This window comes from Ambystoma mexicanum, chromosome 9 (assembly GCF_040938575.1).
Source record: "Ambystoma mexicanum isolate Mex_15411 chromosome 9, UKY_AmexF1_1, whole genome shotgun sequence".
NCBI classification, from domain to species: domain Eukaryota; kingdom Metazoa; phylum Chordata; class Amphibia; order Caudata; family Ambystomatidae; genus Ambystoma; species Ambystoma mexicanum.
In genome coordinates, this window is record NC_090931.1 from 956,410,225 (window position 1) to 956,436,752 (window position 26,528).

General features: G+C 45.2%; 1 protein-coding gene across 1 annotated transcript in view; it reads left to right on the forward strand.

Annotated features, from left to right (window-relative positions):
• Positions 1-26,528, forward strand: part of LOC138488828 (collagen alpha-1(XXVIII) chain-like) — a 324,042-nt gene that overhangs the window by 47,822 nt on the left and 249,692 nt on the right. Inside the window, exons 4-10 of the mRNA XM_069616159.1 lie at positions 11,076-11,096; positions 11,743-11,802; positions 14,493-14,546; positions 17,957-18,001; positions 20,861-20,887; positions 21,036-21,080; positions 26,260-26,304. Of these exons, the coding sequence (XP_069472260.1) occupies positions 11,076-11,096; positions 11,743-11,802; positions 14,493-14,546; positions 17,957-18,001; positions 20,861-20,887; positions 21,036-21,080; positions 26,260-26,304 (297 nt within the window). The remainder of the gene's footprint in view (positions 1-11,075; positions 11,097-11,742; positions 11,803-14,492; positions 14,547-17,956; positions 18,002-20,860; positions 20,888-21,035; positions 21,081-26,259; positions 26,305-26,528) is intronic.

Genomic DNA, 26,528 nt, shown 5'->3' on the forward strand with positions numbered 1-26,528 from the left:
TCCGCAATCCTTTAGAGTTCAGAGGGGCAGGTGTAGTCCAACCCTTGCAGCACAGGCAGCGGCAGTTCCTTGCCGCAGTAGCTGATCCTGCGGGCACCGGAAGCGCTATGTGGTTTCTGAGGTGCCAATGGCCATGCCGCCGCTGCCTTCGGTGCCATGGAAAATATATTGCCTCCTGGAATTCATTCTGAAAGAGATTCGTCATTAAATACTGTCAAACATGCGCTACATCTAATTTCATATTTTATTTTCTATGAAACGACATCCTTGGCTTGCAGATTCACACGCCATAAATGAGGAGCCATCCCTCTGTTTGCCATCTGTTCTATCTGACTGCTCATAAATCACCTCTGTGTTGCCTGCCTGAGCGCCAGCAGTGACAAGGCTGTCGGTAACGTGATCATGATGGATGTTCTGCTAGTTGACTCCACTTGGAAATAACCACAGGATAAGTGGCACTCTCTTATTAGACACCCATAAAAACAGCAGCGTGTTTAACACATCAAGCCTGTTCACTACACCAACAAATGCAGAGCAGAAAATAGCGGTTTTATCACATGTTTAGATACAGTAGATCCTGTTGCTTGACCTTGGAATGCAGAGCTCTTTGCTCAAAACCTCCAGCATGGAATTGGAGGGAGGAGACTTTCTGTGAAGTCATATCACAACTGTTAGAGGAGGTTGGAGACCATCCACATTCGCGCTAGGTACTTGTAATAGGATTTGAGAGCATGCTCCTCTAATAAAGTTTCCGATATCTTGTATTGGAGATTGTAACAAGTGTTTATTAGTTTTGCTGACACATGTTTCGACCTTCAAAGGTCATTTTCAAGGCATTTGGGTTATAATAAGACTTTTAGATGAGTCTTGTCCTGAGCCGGGGAGTTCAAGACTCAGGTAAGCTAATAGCTTGGATCCTATTCGATTGTGTACAGCACGGCCTCAACTGAAGAATGCACTGGTGCTGTGTATTCACTGCTGAGAGAAAGCGGCCCTGGAACAGCTAAGAGCACTCAACCTTTTCTCGCAGTCTCTTTCATGAGCCCTTTTTTGTTGGGAGGAAGTGTTTAGTGTTATGGAGCCTCATCATGATTCCTGCAGATTGGGGCTGGCCTTTATGAAATAGGGAAATGTGCTGACAGGCGACATCTCTGTCTGGGAGATCACTAGGGCCAGGAGAGAATCAGCAACACCTGACCTCCCAAACCCAACCGGCCCTTCAGAAACACAGGATGTCCTGAAATCGCCTTGCTGTGGTACGGCCAAACGGCTTGTGTCAGCAGAGCGGCCTTCCCAGAGAAGCGCGACTGGTTTTACGCCACCACGTGGCGACAGGCCGACCTCAAAAGTCAATCAGTGGCTTTCACTCAATCCAGTTAAACAATAATGCTGAAGCTTTGCCAATCAGACATCTCTCTGTCCCTGTGACATCTCAGTTCAGAGGGGAAAGATCATAGTTCAAAAGCAGAAAACACTGCCTGGCATAATCAGCAGGCCACCAAAAATACGTCTGCTTACCCTAGAAAATGCAACTGGGGAACCTGGTTAAACGAATACACAGCTCTGCACAGGCGGAAGCACACTGCAGGTTTGGAGATAGGACTGCATCTCACCTAAAGATGTGACACTTTAGGCAGAAGAAGATAAGCATTAAGTTACTTAATGTTTGTAAAGAGCCTTCCCACCATTGCGTGGAGTGAATGGCAGTCCATCATGCTAGTAAAAAGAGCATTACATTGCATGCAAATAGAAGCTAGAATGTCAAGCAACTATGTCATTATTAGCAGAGAGGGCTTGTGTAGTGACATTGCAAAGGCCTCAGGGTGAAGAGTGTTCAGGCGGGCCAGGAACCTCCATGTCAGTGACTATCTGATAGCTGGACTCAAATATTCGTAGGACTCAGCCATATTCCATGGGGTGCAATGGTATACTTCACATGTAGAACAAATGCTCAATGAATAACATGCAAACTACATGCTCACGTGGCAGATATGTCAAGGATACATTCAATGGATGTCCACTTGACAGGCCATATTTTAGAATAACCAGCCCGGTATGACATTCATAAGCCAGATAACTGGTGTTAGCCATTATTGTGAGTGCCTATGATATGCAAGCCTTAGCACATGGGAGGGGGCCAAAATACCCTGCCATTAGGGGCTCAGAAACCCGACTTAACGTCTGGAGTGAAGGAAGGGCATTAAGGAGGGCTTCATTCACCTAATGCCTGAGAATTCCTGTCCTCCCGCCGCCCCACCAGGGTGTTAAGGCTTTTTTGCACCAGCGGAGGCCCTATCAGACTTCTCTCCAAATAAAAGACAGAGGGCCTCATCACGAGGTGGGCGGTAACGCCGGCGGTATTACCGCCGGCGCTATTAGCCCTACCGCCAAACCCCCTGACGCTATTAGCATCGGATCACGGGTTTGGTGGAACGGTTAGTGCCCATTCCCCATTGGGCCCATTCAGGAATTCCTCATCCCCCATTGGGCCCAATAGGGAAAATTTGCGCTATTACCACCGGCGGATTTCCCGCCATCAATAATAGTGCCACAAATCGGCAAATTTGCCACAGATTTCCCACCAGCTGAGAGCTGGGGGGAAATCCGCCAAGGCCATTATCTGGCAGACCCTTAAATGCGGCGGTAATAGCGCTACCGCCGCATTTAATGGTTACCGTCAGACTTGTGATCAGGCCCGTGTGGTTAGCAGCATCTTGGCAGCACAGTGCAGCCGTGGCAACACGGCCTCACTGGGGGATGTCGGGGCTGAAGAGGAGAGCATTCGACGCAGTGTGCCTTTGGGCGCAGGATGCCAGAACAGAGGGTGAGAAGGCTGAGCCCTCTCAGCGCAGGTATGTCTAGTAGGGGGGCTGAGGAGCTGTAGCATCCACCGACAGGCATGGGGAAGGGAGGAGAGGAGGACAGGTCCAAGGTGCCTTCTGCTTGCCTCTGCTGGGCAGGAAGGTGGATTCGGAGTGAATACTGCGTAACAGTGCCCAGAATTTGCTTGGAATCCTCGTTTCTGTTTGACTGAGCCAATCGGAGCGTTCCGCCTCAGGTGTTGAATGCAGTGAAGGCTTGTATGAGATACATGAGGCTGAGCTTAAGGAAAAAGCTGGTGATTGGATATAATCAGGTCATGTCGCTTCAAAATTGTATTGTGTTCTTCGGGAAATGTACTTTGACTCCCCAATGCCATGCCAAATCAAACGGAATGAAATTCTCTGCTCGGAGAAGCTGGATTATTGGGATTTGGTATGGAATATGTTATCTAGAGAAGTGGACCTTCGGCAGTACCGCAAACAAATGATGGCTCATTGCGAGCCTTGTGAACTCCACTTCGCCTACTTAAAGCATGCGTAATGGATACCGTCTTGTGTCAGCACTGTTGTGAGGAAGGGGGCTCCTTGCAGCACGTCATTTGCCTGTTCTTATCGGGGACCTTGTTGGTTGGATGTTTGGTGGGTTTGAGCCAAACCCTACCGCGATAAGGTGGCATTTCCCAGAGTAATAGTCATAGGCGTGTCGCAATGATGACCCAATGTCTAGATCCACAGGGATCTAAATTGCAGAATCTGTCCTTATCAAGAGCCCTCAAAACAATTACAGCAAATTGGAAGTCCACTGGGCTCGTTTCAGTTTCCCGTTAGTAGGAGGGGTTATTTTTACGAGGCGGGGCCATAAGCCATATTCCATGAAAATAAAAGCTAGACATGTATGTTCCTAGAAAACTACGTTGGCTATTTTAGATGCTTTTTGTCAGCAAAAGTGCACTCGTATGGACTTTGTGAGGACACAGGTGGTAGGATATTCATGTAAACTGTTTACTGATAGCCTGATGCCTGTAGGCCCATGATATGAGAACATGCACCTCTTTGACTTGGAGTTAAGGCCGATTGCGGCACAGAGAAGAATTTTCCCGCATTTGATCAAACGGGCTCATGTAATATTAAGATATTAACATGATGTTAGCGTGATGTTTGAGAACTGAATGCACTGCTGGACTGGAGCTTTGATCTGTGTGTGTGTTTGATTCTTATCTTAGGTTGCCCCTACCGTGCCCTACCTCTAATCCTCCTTGGCCCCCTCTTCTCTCTCCCTCTTGATTCTGATGCTACCTCGATGTAAACTTAACTGCGCGAGTGGGCTGAGCCTACAATGATCTCCCGTGGGAAGTCACGTGGAACATGCACGCCCCTTAGGGCTTACGGGGGTTTAAGCTTGGTTATGGGCCACTGTTAAGGGGATCTCGGGGATCACTGCACACCCAAAAATACCATTATCGGAAATTCAAAATGCAAAAATGCAGGCACGCAGTGGTCACATAGACATCAGTGCCATTGTCCAATGGCACAGTCCTGGCATTGCAAGTGCCGTGGACACCCCCGCAACCCCCCACCCCGTTATACCACACAAGGGGAGCTGGGGACACCCCTGCATTTCCCGACCCCCTTGTGCGATATAGCAGGGTTTGGGTATTTTTGAACAAATAAAATAACAATATCAATATTGCAAATGCGCAATGAACGTGAATTCTGGGTTTTTTCGCTGTATTGTAGTACAATACCCTGTTAAGGCACATCCTTGCTGTTGTTTATATTGCCAATACATCACTATTTGCAGCTGGACCGTAATTCTATGGTTTATAATGCTTTGTTAAAATGATCAAATAAAAATGCATTAACCGGCGGCCATTTTAGTTGTGTGATGTTTGGGGAATGGGGTCCTGTCTTTGTATCAGTTCCCAGAGTGCTGATGTTAGCCACAGTTCGGGGAGGTGGTCACAGCTGACTGCAAGGCCTGCATGCTAAGCTCCCGCTTCCTCTCCGTGTTCATAACAAGTGCAGCCCCCATGTCCTCTCCCTGCCGGAGGGTTCCCTTTCCTCGGATGGCTGGCCATGGATGCCCTCATAGAAGTAAAACAGATCTAATCAGGGCACTCACGTGTCCTTATCACTTCCGATCCTTTAAACAGGATCCTAATCCATTCATTACAATCTATATACAAAATGCCCAATAAGGAAGCCGGTAGCACCGCTTAAGACAATATTGTTACGTTAAGTTTTGAAGAAGACGTGATAAAAAAAAGGGGTTCCGTCTGTCTGCATGAGGGTGCAGCACATCCTTTTTATGTGTACACGCACTTTCCCCCTTCCCTCTCCCGTGCACTTGCACTTTCCCCCTTCCCACTCCCGTGTACTTGCACTTTCCCCCTTCCCTCTCCCTTGCACTTGCGCGTTCTCAATGTCACTGGGCCTAGTAAGATTGTTGTTTTTATTCTCTCTTGTTCGCCTCCCTTGCCTCGTCGCGCTCTGAAACACTTGTGTATGAGCACGATACAAATAAAATATCAGATCATATTATACATTGGGATGCAAATATTTGTGATCCATCAAACATATTTTCTATAGATAAAAAGGACAAGCAAATTGCTTTGGGTAATAGGTTAGAAACGTTACATGGGGCAGTCCGTGCAGCATAGCCATAGTGTTATTTTATGAAAATGTGCAAATTAATCTTGCTCAGTTGTTTCTAATCGGGTTGGTGAATGAAATGCTACCCAAACCCAGTGGTCGAAGTGGGCACGAGCGCTTGGGATTGGTGCTCTTCTACTTTTTTTTACTATGTTTTACCGTTCCTATACTTTTATTTAAAAAATAAACCGTTCCCGAATGGTTTTGTTTTATAATAAAAGTGTAGGAAGAAGTTGAAACTTGCACTTCAGTGCACTGCACTGAACATTCCCTTAAACAGCAAGCACATTTGTTTGGGTCTTTGTATTCCAGTGACCGGTGAGGGCTCAGAGAGGCGGTGATGCTCACCTCCAAGCAGCCAAACATGGCGATTCACGGGCCGTCCATAATCAGCATGTGCCTCCTTCTTGTCCTATACCACAACCACGCAGCATGACCCCAAGAAGAACCTGGCGAGCCTCTTTGAATCTCAAAGCCTTCTCATGGAGCCCTGGTAAACTAATGAAAGCAATCTTGAAGAAGAACCCAACAGCACTGGTCTAAGCAGCAGAGCCAAAACCAGAAATGGCAGGCACCAGATGCCTCCGGATCAAAGCACGTTCTCGAAGGACTCCTGAGGCATTTTTGACAGACTTACTCTACATCACAGTAACTTGGCTCTCAGATGATCAGTCCCCAGTTAGGCACGTGAGTATCCCATCAGGATTCAAGATTATCTGTTCTAATCACAATAATAAGAGAAGAGGTGGCGTAGCTTTGGTGCACAGAGACGCTTTCGTAGTATCAACCTGTCCCAGATTCTGAATGCTCGTTCTGACCTGCTCCATTTTACCCCCAGCTACACTAAGCTTCCTCTTGATCTATAGACCTCCCTCATACAACCCACACTTTTCTGATAAACTCGCTGAAGCTGCCGCCATCCTGTCCACAGATCAGCAACTCCTAGCTATACTTGGAGATTTCAACATCTCACTCGAGAAAGAAGTCAACCCCATTACAAAGTCACTTGGAATTAACCCTGCTGCATTACACCTAAAACAATGACTAAGGGTCCCACCCATATAGCTGGACACACTATGGATGGCATTTTTCTGTAATGAAAACATAATCCCTGTCGATCCTCAAGGCACCTCCCCTCGGGGGATCACTTACCTATCCCGTTTACAATATTCACAGAGACACCACGCCTCGCAGGACCTTCAAAAGAACTATCAACCATGCCCAGACCGTGGAAAGAAATACACATCAACTCACTACTGGAAAGACTAGAAGCAGCCAGTTCTACTGTACCCGCAGATGGGCCAACAACCACATTGGATGCATAGCTCCACCACACACACAACTGGATTATTCCTGCTCTGGACTGCATTGCCCCTAAAAGAAAACTTCAATAAACTCTCAAAAAACAAAACAAGCCAAATGGTTCACCCCCAGACTAAATCACGTAAAAAAGGAAAATCGGAAACTGGAGAAAATCTGAGGAAGAACAATCTACACACTAGTAAATGTGCCTACCAAAGTACTGCAGTACTCAACGCAAAGAAAGAACACTACTGCAAACACATTGATTGAGTGGATCACAGCGCAAAAGCGAAATATATAAAGTAATCAGAGAATTCAAAAACCTGGAAGCCTATAATGCAACCCCTACACAAGAGCTATGTGACCAGATTGCTGCATATTTCCACCAAAAGTTCCTAGACATCCTGGATCACCTTGACAATTAAGGAGGCTTCCACCTGCATGCCACTGAGATCCCACCAACTACCTCCTCTCTATTCTCTTTCCGCCTTCTGTCTACAGTGGACCTACAAGCAACCATTGACTCATGCAACCCATCACGATCTAAGGATCCATATAACCTCAATCTTTACAAATCAATCATGAAATATCCCACCTGAATGACTCCATCAGCACCTGAAGTGTCCAGGCTCAGTTGAAATCTGCATATATCATACATTTGCCTAAAAAGCCCAGAGCAAACCCATATAACCCAGCCAGCTATCACCCCATCTCTAAAACACCTTTCACTGGGAAACCTCTGGAGAAATAAATGCATATATCAGCAAGTCTGGGATTTTATCAAAACAAACCAACTCCTGAATGAAGCACAGCACAGTTTTAGACCTTCTAGGAGTACAGAATTGGATCTGTGCAAAATCTGAGATGCAATTAATAAAAACACAGAGAGTGCACTCATCCTGCTAGACATCTCGGACGCTTTTGGCACCATCAATAACAGAATCCTCCTGAAAATAATACTGGAAGATGTTGGTATTAAGTAATCCGCTCTATACTGGCTCACCTCCTTCCTTATCGGTAGAACAGAAACCACAATCTTCGGCACCTACAACTCCCGGACTCGCACACTTGCCTGCAGTGTATTCAAGGATCCACACTCTCACCTCTACTTTTCAACATCTACATGACACTCTTATTTGACCTTGTCAAGATGTCTGGTATCTCCTGCTACAACTACATGGATGAGACACAAATAATCTACACATTTGCAAACCACCAATCACCAAACGCCCCAGACACTAGAAACTGTCTGCCATAGGTGGACACAGACATGGCAGCAAACAGACTAAAACTCAACCCTAGCAAAACAGAGCTAATGCTCTGTAATCCTAAAGGTGCTAACTCCACCACAATCCTGTGCTGTGACAAGATGGGACCCTGCCCAAACCCATCAACCATAGTAAGAAATCTTAGAACGAAAATTGACAACACCCTCACTCTTGTTCCTCAGGTCAAAACCACTGTCAGAAGCTGATTCTCCCAGCTACACACATTATGGTGTATCTTACCTTACCTAGTATTCGCCCATCGGACCATAGCCATAATTTCTCTAAAGCTATCCAAATTAGACTATGAAAACAGTCTCTATCTCGTACACCCAGATAACCTAATGAGGAAACTTCAAAGAGTTCAAAATGCAGCAGCAAGACTACTTCTCAGAATGAGGTGATTTGAACATTTCAAGACAGGATTACATATTCTCCACTGGCTACCCATCAAAAAAAGAGTTCATTTAAAAAACGTGTGCATCGTCCATCGTTCATACCATGGAGTGGGCCCTTCCTCCTTCAGAAGGAAGTTTCATGACTACACTCCTACCAGAACACTTAGATCCAGCAATGCTGCACTAATACTAATCCCCAACTACAACAAGAAAACAGCAAGAAGGTACTCTCTTCAGTTCTTGCCACAAAACTGTGATACACCCTACCCAAACCTCTGCCTGGAAGGAGAACCACCTGACTTTCAGGAAACAGCTCAAGGCTTGGCTTTTCAACCAACCACTTTGAAAGAGCATAAATATAATAGCAACCGACTACAAACTGTGCACCAGAAACCTGGGCTAAGCATTTTCAAAACTCTTGGCACTACCATCTGCGGGAAACCAAGTTGACCCTCATCTCTCAACTAACTCCTCACTACTAGAATCTTGCATCCTTACACCTTCCATACTCCTACAGACAACCTCCTAGGTCTATTGTGCTTAACAGATTCAGACCCTATCCATCTTTTATCAACAACCATTGCTGTTAATTTTTGCACTCCACAATCCGGGGGCTACCCATATGGCTAACCTGCCCGGTCCGTACATACCACAAACAACATTGAGATGTTCATATCAGCACACAGGTAAGTTACACATCCAAGGTTTCTGCATCTGCCATGCGCAGCAAGGCCAACATTACTGGCAAAAGAGCGCTATAGAAAAGACCATGTTACATTATATTGGAGAAAGTGAAGTCTCCCTAACTCCTTGGGCTTATCCAACAACGTTTGGTGCAATCCAACCTGCAAGCTGCATATGTGACGGCGCGTCACCCAGAGCAGGCCCATGCCTCTATTCAGGCCCTCCGTCTCAGGGTCAAGAAGGTGCAGCAAGACAAGCCCATTTGGTGCATTTGTCCTTACTGGATACATTATGCACCGTTCGGAACACGCCCAAGCAAACTGCAAGACAGTGTCAATCGTTTTGTTAATTTCAAATGCAGAATATTTAAGGTATGCCCTCATGTGTACTATAATAGTCCTTTTAAAAGGTTAAAGGAGCCCTAAATGTTCATTACACCATTAATGTCTGCCACAGGGGGCTTACATGGGCAGTAATGACCTGCTACACCAGGGTTAAAGTCCAGAGGAGAGCGATACCTGAACAAAGGCTTCTGTCCATCACAGGTCATGTAAGCCCCCTCCCTGCAACGACCATTAAAGCTATTAGCACCCAGGCAAGCCTGGTATCATGTTCGGGGATCTAATCATTTGTTTAGGTACAAAACATGGTTCCCTTCCACCCAAGGGCACTGTTGGCTGTGCCCCCTTTCAATAAAGGTAAGCGGTCCCCAAATAGAGTTGGCCACCATGTAAATGCAAGAGGGGACGAGCTGGCGTGAGCCCCTCCTGGCTTTTCATGGAGCGTACTGTGAAGCATAGCGGCATGGCATAGTGCAGGCAGAGTAGCTGAGGTTAGTCACACCGCAGGAAGTGGGTGGGCAAGGGGGTGCAGGGAGCGGTGGGTGAAAGCGGGTATCAGGCAGCCCGACAGGGCATGGGCAGAGAGAGGCGTGTGCGTGGGGAAGCATTCGAGGGAGGCGATTGGCTGTCTCACTCACGCCGTTTGGTAATAACTCGCAGCATCCATTTAGCAGAGCTTTTGGGGGGAATGACCAGGAATGGTGGGGCCACACCCTGCATGGAAAGGAGCGACTCTTGCGCACAGGCTATTCCTATGGAGACAGTGATTGAGACGCATGCAAATGCCTCATAAAAAAAGAGTATACCCAGAATGCACTGCACGTGGCGAAATGCCACCAGCAAGAGAAGAAGACTACAGGCCAGATTCTCAAAACGTTAAGGGCGCAAGTGATGAGATGCACCAACGCATCTCATCACTCAAGCCAAAAAGGGGAGCAGCCCAATTCCCAAAGGGCCTGTGAATGTGCGCCCCCTAGATTGAGTCCTGTAATTCTATCTGTTTGATTTTCTTTCTCACATAACTCTTCTTTCCCTCGTTCTGGCCATTTCTGCACTTGCCTTAAGTTCATTTCCCTTCTAGCATTGCCCTTTGTCTGCGTGTTCCCCTTAATCTTTCCTCCCTTTCTCCCTCGTATGTGCTGTCTTTCCTCTCTCTCGCGCTCTAGCCACAATCTGAAAGTCCTCAGCCGAGCTTGTGCCCTCTCCATCTCTCCCAGTCACTCAGCGCGGGCTGGATCAGACCTGCCGAGAGCATTGTCAAGTCACAAGCTACTACAATACATTATTACAGCCGTTCGGCGTTCTTATTACAAGCAAAAGGTCATGCCACAACTCACTTGCAGGTAATAATGTAGAGGTGTGAGAGGCTTATCGCCTTCCATGTATTACTGCATGAGACAGGAAAAGATAAGCATCCAGGCCTGTATCATAGTACATGTATTGGAGGTGGACCTTTTATGTTAACAACTATTTGTAGATGTCCAATAGAATTGTGAAGCGATTGTGCTATTAGTTGTTCGTCCGATTCACACTGTATCTGGAGGCGTAGCTGTTCACTGTCTCTAGGCACAGCGTTTCTGTTGTAATGTTTCTTTTTTCCTCTTTTTTCAGGTCGAGCTTGCTGAAGAAGGGGTGAGTGTTACCTATTTATTCTCCACTCCTAGTCTGGCGCATCATCACGCACGCCGTGCATGATAACCACGTGGGAACGTAGGGCTTTTTCTGGCTAAACTAGAAACTCAGCTGAAGGGGTATCCAGTGAACATCTTGTCAAGTAACATGCTGCCAGGGGGCGACATTTCCCCAAATATGCACCCTCAGTAAAATCAAACACTTTCCCCAAATATTCCAGGATTGGGGTTTATAATCGTAAATCACATCCCTCCCCCAATATTTAGGGAAGGTATTTTAGGGGTCAGGAAAGAGAATTCACCTCCCTGACAACATTTTTCAGGTGACATATTCACATGGAACCGTCATGAGTCGTACACTGAAAGAAATCTAAGGCCACTTTAATCAGTAATTTGTTTCCCTACCTGTTCAAGCCAGCCCCAGATGTGCATGCGCTACTGTTGTCTGTTTTATTTAACGTAGATATTTTAAATGGCTTTTTGTTCTGCTAATTATCTCGCTTCCACGGCCTGGCATCTTATTCTGTGATCCATTCCCCCGCCAGTGTGCTTGTCGGTCGGGATTTTAGCTCACTGCATTAAGCCACGCTTCCCTCATTGAGGGTACTGATGAAAAGTGCATCATTGTCTCTCTTTGCATTTCCTAGTGTCCCAAAGTGATGGTTTGCCACTGTGACAAGGGAGAAAGAGGCCACCCCGGGCCCGCGGTAAGTATCCTCCTACTGGTGATCATTATAAAGATTGAATTGGCACAAAAGTATAATTTGTGGGCAGTAAAGTAATACTTCAACAGGGTAAAAATAATGGTTGGTGAGGGTGGTTTCAAGTTATATTAGACAGAAGATTTCAAAGAGAGTGAATACATTTGCAAAAAGCAAAGGAAGACATCTCTGTATTTTTCTAAGTCACTTGCCGTTCTGTTGGCTCTGGGTAACTGGGAGCCTGGAAGTTAAGCTGAGCCGGCTTGCAAGAGCTGGGGTGGACAATGGGGGGGACCTGAACGCCCAAAGGACTTAAACAAAAGCCTTGTGGTCCTTTGGTTTGCAGCACAACATGTAACATGCTACATTCCAGCGTTTCTCTGAAAATGAAATCCTATTCTTTCACAAGACAAGAAAGTTGCAAAGGTCTGGATTTGTGTGGGGTTGAACTTTTAACATAGTTATCAGGAATGGATCTAAAGCACTAATATTTGGGGATGTGAAAAGATAAGTATTAGGTGCTGCAGAGAATCCTATATCTATATGTGAACTGTAGAGTATGCATGGATTCTAATGTCATGTGTGTCCCTCACTGATGTGTAGCCAGCGTTCCAGGTCACAGCTGAACTGCACAATCGGTGATCATGCTTGTAGCAGCATTACAGACACAATTACAAATGGAATTATATATGTTTTAAATGTTTCCTCAATCTCTCAAACTTTCACTTAGATTTTAAAAAAAAAGAATGTGTTAATAAGTTTAAGCAGCAAATCCAGGGATACCTGTGTGCGTCTCTGATGGTAATCAAGAACACAGTTCAGCAGGATATTGTGTTTGATTTGAGCTTGCCCGGCCCCCATGCACATAACATATGCAGAGGGCAATTCCACCTGTCACCTGTAAACTGCCCTCGGCCTAAGCCCTTCTCACTAAGACACTGTGCTGATCCAAAGTGTTTTATGTACCCGAACAAAAATTTCAAAGAAATAGGAGGCCACAGCTCATGAGGTTTATCTTGATGCAGTCATTATTAACCTCCATTTCACAGGCATGACTCCTGGAGGTCATTGCCCCAAGGTCGAGAATATATATGTTGTATTTCATCTCTTAATTACTTAATGTAACAACTAACCACAAAACGCCACTTTCATTGATGAAGTTTTTTCACTCATCTGCAATTATAAGATTAAAAGGTGACCTTATCACTAAACATGGGAAAGAGGTTCTCCAATCATACATTGCATGTATCATAGTTACAGTAACTAGGGCAGGCCTAGCAACGCGTCATACTCCAGATGTTTTGGCCTACACCTCCCATCATCACTTCCCATTGACTTTGCTGTCTGGGCACGAGAGTTGTAGTTTTAATCATCTGCAGCTTGGCAGGTTGGCTACCCTTGCTCTACAGGCTATCTCTCCTGGTTCCTGCCACTAAAATCATCACATAGCCTCCAGATGTTTTGGTATGCAACTCCCATGATCCCTCACCATAGGCTCTGCTGGCTGGAGATGATGGGAGCTGTAGGCCCCATTATCAGCAGCATGACACGTTGGCTGCTCCTGCTCTAGAGTGCTACTTCTCACAGTGTCTGCCACAAGAATCGTCGCAATGCCAACTCCACCACGTCATGTAGACTAGCCGCGCAGCCCTCTTAGGGCCTTTGGTTGTGGTTGCTCAGTGACCAGAGGCAACGGTGGAACTTTGTCTTTGCTTTGGGTCTTGGGAATCTTGGTCTCTACTGAGCTAAGAATATCCATTTATTTGGATCTTATTTTAAAACTAGTGTGACCCAAGAATTAGTCTATCGCGCATCAGAAAACATTCACACATTCGTCCTGGCATAGTTGAAGCTTCTATGTCCCGATATGGCTGAGATAAATTCATGTTCTCAAAACCGGACATGAAAATCATCAAGGAAAGAATGATAGTGTTGGTATTTCAAGAATCTTTGCAACTTGTCATTGAATCAATATTGCCGGGACTCATACCATTGAAGTGTAACTTGCAAAAATACTGGTCTCTAATATATTCAGCAGCAGTGAACCAGCAGCCAAAGGGTGCTGCTGAGCAATGTAGGCTGGCATGCGCCTCTGAGGAGATGTCAGGCAGAGTGATGGAGGGCAAAGCCTCCAGGAGGCAGGTGTTCCCTGGGGATTCCTGACATTCTCAGACTAGCATCATCAGGGCTGCCATAACCGCGCTCCAATCTTTTTAATGGGTGTGAAGGCAAGTGACCCTGAAACTATTTAATGTCTTAGACAACGCTAATAATGTGCAGGTCTATTTCCTTCTTTAAGCCTAATGCATAGTTTTGTGACATGTTAGTCCAGTTTTAAAATCACAGAAAATGCAGGTTTTTGTCCCCTTTATCAGTTTAGTGGGAAATATTATGCAGAGGTGGAACAGTGCATTAGATTTCGAAGTCTCGTGGACTTTTTCATCAGATGGTGGAGAGTGAAATGATTGGAAGAGAAGCACACACTGCTTAGTTTATTCTCAAAGCAAAGGCAAAAGAGAGAGCCTTTTCACTTTAAACTGCATTGGGTGAAGGAATAAAAGTAGATGTTCTCTGAATAAGTGTACATTTGTAGGATGAAGAAAGCACTGAATGATATTGTGATTCATAGTGTTTGGTAGATTGATTAATACTTTGTACTACTCTCAATAACAACTGAACCAATGCATTTGTTTTAGGGGAAAAAGGGGCGCCCGGGTGACGATGGGGCTCCTGGTTTCAAAGGAACAAAGGTGAGACTTTTTTCTATTAGCTGTCTGTGAAAATAAAACCTGACATAACCTTTTGGATGTACAGTACTGTGGGAAGTTGAACTGAAGACTTATCAAGTCGACACTGTACACACCAAGCCTCTGGCTCGCATTTCCTTTGGCAACATTCACCCCTTTTTCACCCCAAGTCCCTCTCTAGCAGCTGACTTTGAGTATCCTAAATGTAAGATCCAAGATCTGATACATTTGCTCCCTCATTATCCCTGCACTAAGTATGAAAATATGATCCTTTAGTAAAGCTGGCCACCTTGTCCATTGGTTCTTCTCCTTCAACAGACTGGCAATGTCATTGATCAATAGTCTGTTGTCAATGTAATTCCTCTGGCCCACAATGAGCGTATATTTGTAAGTCAGTGATAGCCACTTACATATGTAGGTAAAAGCTTTAGCCAGGGGGGCTCATCCATAATGGGCGAGGGGGCGTCAACCCACCGGTTTTGGCCCCCTCTCACCCTTTATGGAGGAGCAAGCCTAGTAAAATACGAGCACTCCCTCGGCTGTTTTTTCCAGATGAGGGAGTGCTCTTAACTGTGAAAGGGAAACTCTGTTTTTCTTTCACAGTTACATTTCCCCAGCAGCACAAGCTCAATGAGCCATGCAAGGCTGGGGGCGTTGGCTTCCCCATCTTCGCATGGCTCATTGGAAATGCTGGCTGGGGAACTGCACGTTTGCATGTGCAAGGGGGTGCTCCTGCGCCTCCTCGCACACACAGACAGAGCAGGCTGGAGTGGGGTGTCTCCGGATCCACTCTCAGGCCCCTTGCACGCATGTGCAGCAACCAGGAAACTTCCTGGTTCCTGTTCATGCTTGAATGGGGCTGGGGCACTGGAACCTGTGGACCCACAGCAGACGGTAAGTTTGTTTATGTTCATTTTTTTAATTTTAAATGATGTGTATGGATGCGTGCATGCTTGTTTTGTTAGGTGAATGTATGATGATGGATGCTGGTGTGAATGAGAGAATGCTTTCTGTGTGTATGTTGCGTAAATGTGTGTGTGTTTGTATGTTTGTTTATTTAGTATTTAAATATGTCTTAGGATGCGTGTATGCTTGGGTTATGAGAGTGCATGATGGATGTTCGTGTGAATGAAACAGAGAGTGCTTGCTGTGTGTACATATGTGTGTTTGTATGTTTATTATTTAAATATGTGTATCGATGCGTGTATGCTTTTGTTATGAGTGAGTGCATGATGGGTGCTCATGTGAACGAATGAGCGCTTGCTGTGTGTATGTTGTGTGTGTATGTTGTGTAAATGTGTGTGTTTGTATGTTTATTTATTATTTAAATATATGTGTGGATGCATGTATGTTTGTGTTATGAGTGAGTGCATGATGGGTGCTTGTGACTGTGAATGAGACAGCGAGTGCTTGCTGTATGTTGCGCAAGTGTGTGTGTTTGTGCTGGTCCGAAATGATTTGGGCAAGTGGGGGTAGGAGGTTTGTACAGCAAAAGCCTTTTAAAAATGCCTTGGTTGCACAAACCCCCTGCCCACTGGCCAAAATCAGCTCTCCGTCTGAGTTGCTGTGAAGCCCAGGAAACAGGGGTAGTATTTCTTTACTGGGAATCTATGATAGATGTCTAGTAAACAAAAATACCATACCTGCCCACCTATTCCCCCAGTGCCTTGCATACACACATAATCATATTAATCATTATTGTGATTATGTCTGACTGCAGGGCACTGCCACACCATGGAGCAGGCATGGTATTTTATACTGTTCATGGTTGATAAAGCAAGCGTGTTGAGTGTTATTATGTAGCAAGACTTGCATTTGAATGCAACTAGTCTAGCCATTACTTATTGTGGTATGCCATTTTGTATTGGGCATCTTTGGTAAAGCAAACATGATAAGTGTTATCATGAAGCTAGACTGGCATTTGTTATGCAACCAGTCTAGCCATTTCTTACTGAGGCATGACATTTTGTATTGGGCATCTTTGATAAAGCAAGCAGGATCAGTGGCATTTGAATGCAACCAGTCTAGTTATTTCATATTGTGGTGTGACATTTTGTATTGGGCATCTTTGGTAAAACAAACAACAAGCATACATGTTATTATGTACCTAGACTGGCATTCCAATGCAGCCAGTCTAGTCATTTCTTATTGTGGTATGACATTTTGTATTATACATCTTCAGTAAAGCAAGTATTATAAGTGTTATGTCGGAGCAAGACTGGCATTTTCTATGCTACCAGTCTAGCCATTTCTTACTGAGGCATGACATTTTGTATAGGACATCTTTGAGAAAGCAAGCAGGATCAGTGGTATTATTCTTACTCTGGCATGACATTTGTATTAGACACCTTTGGTAAAACAAGCATAAGTGTTATTATGTAGCTAGACTGGCATTTCAATGCAGCCAGTTCAGTCATTTCGTGTTTTGTGGTATGCCATTTGGTATTGGGCATCTTTCATGAAGCAAGCATGATAAGTGTTATTATGTAGCTCGACTGGCATTTTAGGACAGCCAGTCTGGATATGTTTTCATACTTTGGCATGCATTTTTAATGTTAAAGCAGACTGGAGTATGTTCTTATGTGGGGATACTGCCATATATTGGCAGAACAAACATGGACATGTTATCCTATAGTATAATTAATGGCATTATGCATAAAGCAAACATGAATATGTTCTTATGTGTGAATAATAGGATATAATGTTGCAGTCAGCATGGAAATGTATGGCCACAGCCATGTGAAAATGTTTTATACTGGCACATATTGTGGGAAAAGGCATCATGAAAATGTGTTGGAGAAATGCTCCTGTGCACTGTTGGTGACTTGCATCTATTGGATTTTTTTCATGAGTTACCCTACAAAACCCAGTTGCAACCTGTTTGGTTTTTACCCAATTTTTCTGAAAAAGAGTGCTCTAAAATGCCCCACTTTCACCCATTATTTTAAAAAAATTATCGGGGGGGAGAACCCTCCCGAATCCCTTTTGGGTGTTGTGGTCTCCCTCGCTACGCTCGGCCACTCTGGCATATCTGGTACAAATATGTACACCCGTCCAGTTAAAAGATTCACCAGCCGCCTCTGGCTTTAGATCTGTTTGCTTGAAATATATTGGCCTTGTATATTGGCTTACTGGACATGTTTTATTTGCTTTATGCTCCTCCATCCCCATTGGAATTTGGGGTTTTCATCCAAGGACCCAGCAACCTCTTTTTGTCTAAATTCTATTTGTGTTTACTTGTTGCTGGACAGACTTAGAATCCGTATGTAAAGCTCTCTAATGCTGCAGGCAGCCGTCCCATGCTTTATGAAATCTATACAAGATAGGATGCAATATCAATATTCCAGGATTCTACAGAGAAGAATTTGTAATCCAAGATTCTAATAACTCATTTTGACTTGATTTCTTTTTAGGGGGAGACAGGTCTTAATGGAATACCTGGGAGAGATGGAGCAGAGGTGAGTGAATCTACTATGCCATCTCCGCAATAATAAAAGTGCTTATATGAGCCCCATTTTATAAAAGGAAACAGCAGGATGGATGAAAGGTGCATTCATTTTATCACTTTTATTTGTCTACCAATGCATTTGATCTGAAGCACATTTTTTTCTGGATAAAAAGGGCGCCCTGATCAATAGAAAAAAACAACGTCACGGAATACAGTTTAATATGAAAAGCAAAATTTTCCATTTATTGACTTGAGAATTAAAAGGGCAAAATCTGTCAACATATTGCAGGACTAGAGATAACAGGAGGTTAATGGGAGGCTATCAGGTATGGGCTGTATACCACAAAATGGCAGCTGATAGCCAACACAGGTGAAGCTATGATGTTACTCAGAACCCCTAGGCGGTATACAGCCTGTAGTTGAAAGCTACCCAGGCATAATTATATGTTGTGAATGGTCCCCATGTCCCCTTTTCCCCCCCCTGCACTGTCCCCATGCTCCCGCATTGCAACTGGGAGAGGGGGTAAAAATGAGGGGGCACCAGAGATTAATATGGCTGGAAAGTTGGGCTTTCTTTGCTTCTCCTGGGAGGTGTGAGGGAGAAGCGAAAATACGATATCCCCCTGTGATTAAATCACAGCAGTTGATTATGAATTCCACACTCCTCTTCTGGGACGCCACAGCAGGAGGATATCACCCTTTGAAAAGGAAATATTTGCCAATGTATTCCTAAGGTAGCCATACTCAACAAACACATTTGAGGTTCTTCTTAGATGAAGTGTATTGCTCATCAGCGTAATAGGGCATGGCCAATGATCACGAGTCAGAGCATGGGGACGCAAACATCTAATTGAAGATCCGATGATAATGTGGAGCAAAGAAATCGTACTAGAAGAAACTAAAGAGGGGAGGGGCACTGCACGTGTTCTATGGAAAATCACCATAGTGACAGGTTTACCTAATTGTAATAGACAACCTTCTTTTTGTTTTGTTTTTTGGAAACTCAAACGAAATTTCCGGTGCAACAGGGTATAGTCTCAAGGCCACCAGAGACTACAAAATGAACATACAAATGATGGGTTTCCTTAGCGTAGTGGTTATCATGTTCGCCTAACATACAAATAACACAGGTAACTCTATTTGCACTCTTATGGGACCTCAGTCCAGTGAGCAAAGACATAATCCCCACCTGCACACATTCTTTGGAAAATGCTTCTATGATGTCCTTTTATTTCGCCCAAATGTTTAGAGGAAGCTGTTGACTCTCTGTGGCAGGACATCTATTCTGTAACCCTCTCCCCTTGTACATAAGAAGCAGACAAAACCATGCTCACTTTAGGAAGATGGCAAACGCCTTCCCACTCTAAGGTAGCATTGTGGCCTCTGTGACAACTCTCTGCAAGGCGTAACTGACATGGGGAGATTTGCTATGTACTACACTTGCTAAAGAATCCAGTAATCAATTAATCAACAACACCAAACATCCAGGATGAGTAGCTTTACTTGTACTAGGTTCAACCCTTTTGGTGTTGACTTAAAAAGAAAAAAACAATGGTGAGCATTTTCTCACGATCACATTGTGGTCAGGTGTGAAACGTACTATGCAGGATACCAAGTGTGGAATAAAAAAAAACATCTCCTGAGACGATGCACAATAACCAGAGGGGAGCCAGTTCACTTCTACTGTAGCTTCCAACATATTGAATGACCCATTTTTGAAGGGCCAGAAGAAAAGGAGTCATTTTGCAGCAAGAGATTCACAAGCTCCTGTTCCTGATCCCCCACTGTCTACTGTGGCTGGCGCTGTGCAGTGTGTGCATCACTGTGGTCATCCTCACGGGCATGTTTGTGTGTTCACATATTTATCTATACTCCTTTTCATGTAGATTATGTAAACATTCCAGATTTATAGTAAAAATATGTGTATTGCCGAAGGAAATTGGTTCTAATAGTTCTCAATGGTACCTGCCAATAAGAACGTACGTCTTTATGAGGTGTCAATTATGTTTAATCTATTTCCCAATGTATTCATCTACCCATCCATCTGTCTATGTATGTATCTACCTATGTCTCGCCATCTCTTAGTCCGGTTTATTTACATCTCTCTCCATTGTACACGCTCTGGGTATCAGTATGGGTACTTCTACCCTGAATGTGAATCTATATACCTATATATCTGTCTATCCAGTCTCCCTTGTCCACCTACATTTGGTCTTGTCTGCATTGTCTATCAGCTTATTTCGCTCTCTGTATAGTCATTCACCATCTATCTAGTTTGTCTTGTCTATTTCTAGCCATCTTTCCTTCCATCATTAATCAATGTATCCATCTGTCCATCCATCAACAATCAATCAATTAATGTATCCATCTACCTATCCACCTAGTGTGTCTTGTCTATCCTGGTCCGTCCACCCATCCATTATCTATCTGTCCTGTCTATTAATTTATACTGTCTTGTCTCCCTACCTGCTTTCTTCTTGTCTTTTTTGTCTTCCACCCTGTTTATCTATCTGTTTATCCATCCCTCTATCTAGCTATATATCTTCTCTGGCCAGTTGTGTCTATTTGTCGTGTCTGCTTTCTCTATACACCCATCTATCCTTCTGTCTTTCCATGAGTCGTTCTTTGCACCTGTCCCTTGGTGTCAGTGTTTGGCTCTCTGCCATTGTTCTATCAGGCTACTTGTCTGCGTGTCTACTTTTCCGCACGTCCCTCTGGTGACTACCTCTGTCTTGGGAACTTCTTCTGCTGACCTGTGATAGGTACGTTTCGGAGGCATCCAAAACCGAACGGTACAACACACAGCAATCAAGACCTTTGAGACTTCATATGTATCTGACAGGATGTTCTCTCTTCTATTTCACTCTAGGGAAAACCTGGATACAAGGGAGAGCAGGTATGTATATCACACCTTCATCATGTCCTCTTTCCCAGATAGGTTCGCATATCCTGTCCAGATTCTGAGACCTGTTTTCCAGCAGCCTCTGTGTTCAACCAAACAAGCCTTTGAGGAAATTAACTCTAACATTGTTCTTATTTTTAAGGGCGACCGAGGTGAATGTGGAACCCCAGGAATCAAAGGTGACCGGGTAGGTCCTACATGTTTCTATGTTTGTAGCAGGAGAGAGAGAGAGAGAGAGAGAGAGAGAGAAAGAGAGAGAAAGAGAGAGAGAGAGAAAGAGAGAGAGAGAGAGAGAGAGAGAGAGAGAGAGAGAGAGAGAGAGAGGTAGAGAGAGAGAGATTGGGCCTCATTACGAGTCCGGCAGTAACCTGCCAGTTTTTCCGGCTCGGTTACCGCCGGACTCGTATTACCATTCCGTCTCCGTGATTCCCGGAATTACCGGGGCATTACGACCCCGGTGTCCCAGGAATTCCAGAGGCGGAATTCGGTAAATCCCCATTTCCATTGAGTCCCATAGGACTCAATGGAATGGGGACCATGGAAACACCGGCACCATCTTGCGATGGTACTAGTGTTTCCACGTCCGCCTGCAGACGGGTGGTGTTAAACCCGCCAGGTCACACCTGGCGGGAATGACACCCCTGCCTGCAGGACTCGAGATCACCCGGTATGGAAACAACGGTGGCGGCGGGTTTACCGCCACCGTTATTTTCATACCGGGTGACTCGTAATGTTAAATAGGCAAGTGGGAAATTTGAAGAGGGGCTGGGGGTGGAAGGATAGATACATCTTTTTTGTACTGCTCCTTTGGCTTCCATTGGGAGCAAAAATTATTTTTAGATCAAAGTTGCGCAATTACTATTTTTGAAACTAAAAGTAAGAATGTATGTTTTAAAGTGGTATGGTTTATTTCCAAATATAGGTTGGGCCTGCCTTTTTAGTTGGAATTCCTGTCAATAAGAGAACTTAAACTGCTGAACGCTTGTTGTCAGTGCCAGTCAGTGACTGTTGACTATGACGCAATGCAGGCAATGCACCGCTATTGGCCATCAGCATGTATTTAGAAAATGGCGGCCTTGGGAGGAACAATTCCCATTGTGATTGTGATCTCATCATGCATCCCCTTCCCACTGTATTTGGGCACGGGTTCTGGCACCAGTATTATGCGGTTGAACACAATTGTGAACAGTAGATTGACATAATGGATGCTTACATTGTTTTGTGAAATGCACATTTGTATTACATGCACAAACAGCTCAGATATTCCATTCAAAAATAAGACGTGTATGTTTAATATGGTCCAACCTTGCTTGCATGGGATCTATGTGAATATTGCCAAAAGATGATGTTGATGCCCAAAATACCAATGTTTTTTTTGTGACAACTTTTTACCAAATATGATATGATATGATATTATGAGTTATTTATAATGCGCCTGTACACAAGTGTTTCAAGGAGCGACAAGACAAGGTAGGGAGACATAAGGAGGACAAAAACAAAAACTCTTACTAGGCCTTGTGCCATTCGGATCATGCACACGCAGGGGGTGGGGGAGTGCCAGGGGGGTGAGAAAGGGAAGTGCGGTCGGGGCAGCAATTGCTCTGAGTAAGTGCAGCCGGGGGAACCAGCTATGGGAAGTGCAGAAAAAAAGTGTGGGACTGTAGGGTTTAGAGACAGTCCCTAAGTGCACAGAGGTCGGGAGGCAGTGCTGGTGCTTGCAGGTCGTGGAGGAAGCATGGTGCCCGTTGAGTTCAGGGGGTGGCCGGGCGATCAGCTAGCGTGGCAGACAGGTGGTCAGCAAGGGAGAGCAAGAGAGAAATTAGAAGCGAAAAAGAAGGTCTTGAGCTGCTTCCGGAACCTGAGGTGGTCCTGCTCGAGTTTGAGAGATGCAGGGAGGCTGTTCCAGAGGCAGGCCCCTGCAGAGGAGAGAGATCTCTCTCCAATTCCCTGCCTGGAGAAGCGTCTGACAGTCAGAGAGTTAGAGGTAGCTGAGCGTAAGGGCTCGAGAAGGTAGGTGGTTAGGAAGGGAGAGTTGGGTGTAATGTGGCCTCAGGCCCAAAACAGCCTTGTAGACAATGCAAAGGATCTTGAACTTGATCCTTGCAGCCACCGGGAGCCATTGGAGAGATTTCAGGGCTGGAGATATGCGATCCCTAGGCTTGAGGCCAAGGACAAGTCTTGCAGTCCTGTTCTAGATTAGTTGTAAAGGGTGGAGAGTAGAGGAAGGCAGGTTGAGATAGAGGCTGTTGCAGTTGTCCGGTCAAGAGAGAACCAGGGCTCTGGAGACGTTGAGCTTCTGGGGAAAAGTGAGAAAAGGAAGAATGCCTCTGAGGGGGTGCAGCTGCTAGTGGGACTTCTTCGAGATCTCCGTGATGTTAGGGGAGAAGGAGAGAGTGCAGTCGAAGATGACGCCAAGATGTTTTGCATCACAGGAAGGCACAGGGGGAGGGCCCAAAGAGGGGGGCCAAAGTGAAAGAGTGAAAATGGGGGCAAGGGTCCCAATGAGGAGGCATTGAGGCAGAGATTGTTGCAGGCACACCATTCCTGAATTACGGATAGACAGTCAGGAATGAGCGAGAGAGGAGACAAGGCAGAGTGGAGCCTAAAGGAGTCAAGGCAGAGTGGAGCCTAAAGGAGTGTCATTTGCATAACACTGAAAGTTAGTGGAGAAGGTAGAGATGAGGTGAGCCAAAGGGGCTACGTAGAGGTTGAAAAGCCAGGAAGAGAGGTTGGAGCCCTGGGGGACACCACATGTGGAGAGTGAAGTGGTAGAGAGAAAGGACCCCAGTTGGACCTGAGAGGGATGGTCCAGGAGGAAGGAAGTCAACCAGGCGAGGGCCTGATCCATGATGTCAAGGTTCTCACAGAGATGATTGATCAGGATGGCATGGTTGACCATGTCGAAAGCAGAGGAAAGATCAATGAGGATGAGGACATAATTAAGGCTATGATCAAGATTAGTGAGTAGGTCTTCACCAGTGTTCAGAAGAGCAGTTTCCGTGCCACTGGCTGCTCTGAAGCCAGACTGATGGTCATGGTGACACCCAACAAATTCAGTATGGAGAGTGAGCTGGGAGATGGCCAGCTTTTCCAAGAGTTTGCGCAAGAAAGGAGTTATATAGATTGGGCGGTAGTTTGCCAGACAGGAAGGATCGGCGGATGGTTTCTTCAGGAGGGAATGCAAAAGGGAGTGTTTCAGAGGGCATGGGGAAAGTTGCAGTGGCAAAAGAGTGATTGTAGAAATCGGCCAATGCTGGAGCGAGGGTGTCAATGTGGTCTTTGATGGTTATGGAGAAGCGGGGGAGTACCTGCTTGGATGACACTTTCTTAGATCGGACTAGTCTAGAGACGTCATCAAGAGTGATCACAGAGAAAGAGGAGAGAATGAAGTGCCCCCACAACCCCTCCAAATACCCCTCTGCCTTTTATATTTACTTACCCATGCTCCCCTCACATATATATGTGGTAAAATTGGGGCCTCGAATTCCGGTATTTCGGGGTTTGACATTTTTGCATTCTCTATTTTCGTGCATGTACTATGCAGACAACATCCTCATGATGATGGTGTATTAATCATTCGTTTTTATACAGTGCTCCCTCCCACTTCTGTGAGCTGTAATATTACTTGCAATTCTTGGCCAATTTAATGGTATTCAATTTATCAATCTCCAAAGGATGAAGGACTGAGTCGGCCCTGCCCAGCAGGCTGAAAACAGATACTCAGGGTGGGCGCTTAACTGGCTGCGCTATCTTGCCAGTGACTTTAGCCCCACTGGATGCTGCTGCGGGAAATGAGTTGGCCACTAGTTGAAATCCCTCTTGTTCTGTGAATTGTGGAAAACATTTTTACAAAACATGAACTAAAAAGAAGAAATAGCCCGGACTTGGGCCAGAATACATTGGTATCGCTAGGTATGGCTAAGAGCAGCAACATTCATTAAACAGAGATAGAGAATGCAGCTGAGCAAAGGCCTACCCCTGCCACACCACCTCGAGCAAATGTTGTGCCCGCACCCACTTACTGTAGTAAAATGGCACATTGTGCTCATTGATCTTTTTGAGCCTGTGCAAAAGACAGATGCAACATTTGCATAGTTGCCAACATGTTCCATTCCAATCATTAGGTGCTTATCCAATCCAGGTTATTTTCTTTGCATTGTGGTACTTGTGATGTGAGTTTTATAATGGGAGGAGCAGAAGTACAAGTCCCACAATGCAAAGAAAAAAACAGGACTGGATAAGCACGTACAGTTTAGAATGGACCAAGTGGGCAACTATGCATTTGTTGTATCGCTTGACGCTAACCAAGACAGTCCTAAAGCAATTCACTTAGGTGCAGAAGGACATTACTTGAAGTGTTTCGACGGTAGGAGAGTGGAAGGAATGGGAGTGCATGTTGGACGCAGCTGGAGAGAGTTCAAAGGCGGAAGTGAATTAAGAGGTTATTAGTGAAACGGAAGCTCTGGTAAAGTGAGAAACAGAAAGAAGATGACAGGAAAAAAGGGGGTCCATTTCCCCAGGTAAACATTGTACAGTAAAGTGAGCAGCAGCACCGTGTTGCTGGGAAATAAATAAAGTGTTCAGAGTGGTGTCCCCCGGGCAGTGGGGAGCCCGATTCACCTGCACCCTGTCCCCTTTTCCCGAAAAAGCCAATTTCAAGAGCAAAATGGCTGCACCTTCGAGGCAGGAAGGAAACAGCCTCAGGAGGAAGTGACGCGGTGCACAGAGGAACAAGGGGGCCTGGGTCATGGAGAACTGGCAGCATCGGAGCGGTGAAGGGGGATACGAAGGAAGTGAGCAAGGGGGGTTCCATGTCTTTTCACCGAATTCCAACTGGTGGAATATTTTGTGTGCATTTTATAATACTTTATTTAATGCCAAAAGCAGGGGAGATCCCCTGCACACCTCCCTCACCCACAACCCATCCAGTAGGGCCTCTGCTCAATCCACCACCTAACGTTAGGCAACACCAAACGGTGAAAAAATGTGGTTAAAAGGTTTGACCAGTTGCAGATAAATGCACCCAATGCAGCGTCGAAGGTTCGGTGCTGGAGGTTTCATGGAAGGCAATTGGTTTGAGTGATGTTGAAGTGGTGAGAGAGAAAAGAGGCTACCTTGTTTGTACACATGTACTCTTCCTAGGGCATATCTGAATTTAGGGTACACACTGCTGAACCCTGATAAAGGGCTGACCAGGGCACCCTGCTCCACCCTTTTTTGCCATCATGCCCTGTAGCGTGGGTGGAAAGCACAGCGTACACACCACCTATTTACAATCAAAGATTTGTATTAATATTGAATAATATTCTTCTTTCCATACTCTTGAAAGTTGTAAATATGTTTTTGTTTCTGATTCATCATTTTAGGGCCCAGAAGGCCCGGCTGGTCCAAGGGGACTTCGCGGCATCCAGGTAATGCATACTACATATTATGCGGTTTTTGCATGGGTTTTCCACCATGCCTTGTGCATGTTGATTGTCATAGTGGACAACATGTAATGCTTATGTAATTATGACTTGACTTGCATAAATGAGCTTCATTGGGGATAAATATAACAGCACTACTTCACCTAACAATTGGTCGTTTCAGATTGTGAGGCATCGCCACAGTTAGCACCCCGCTGCGAAATCCACCA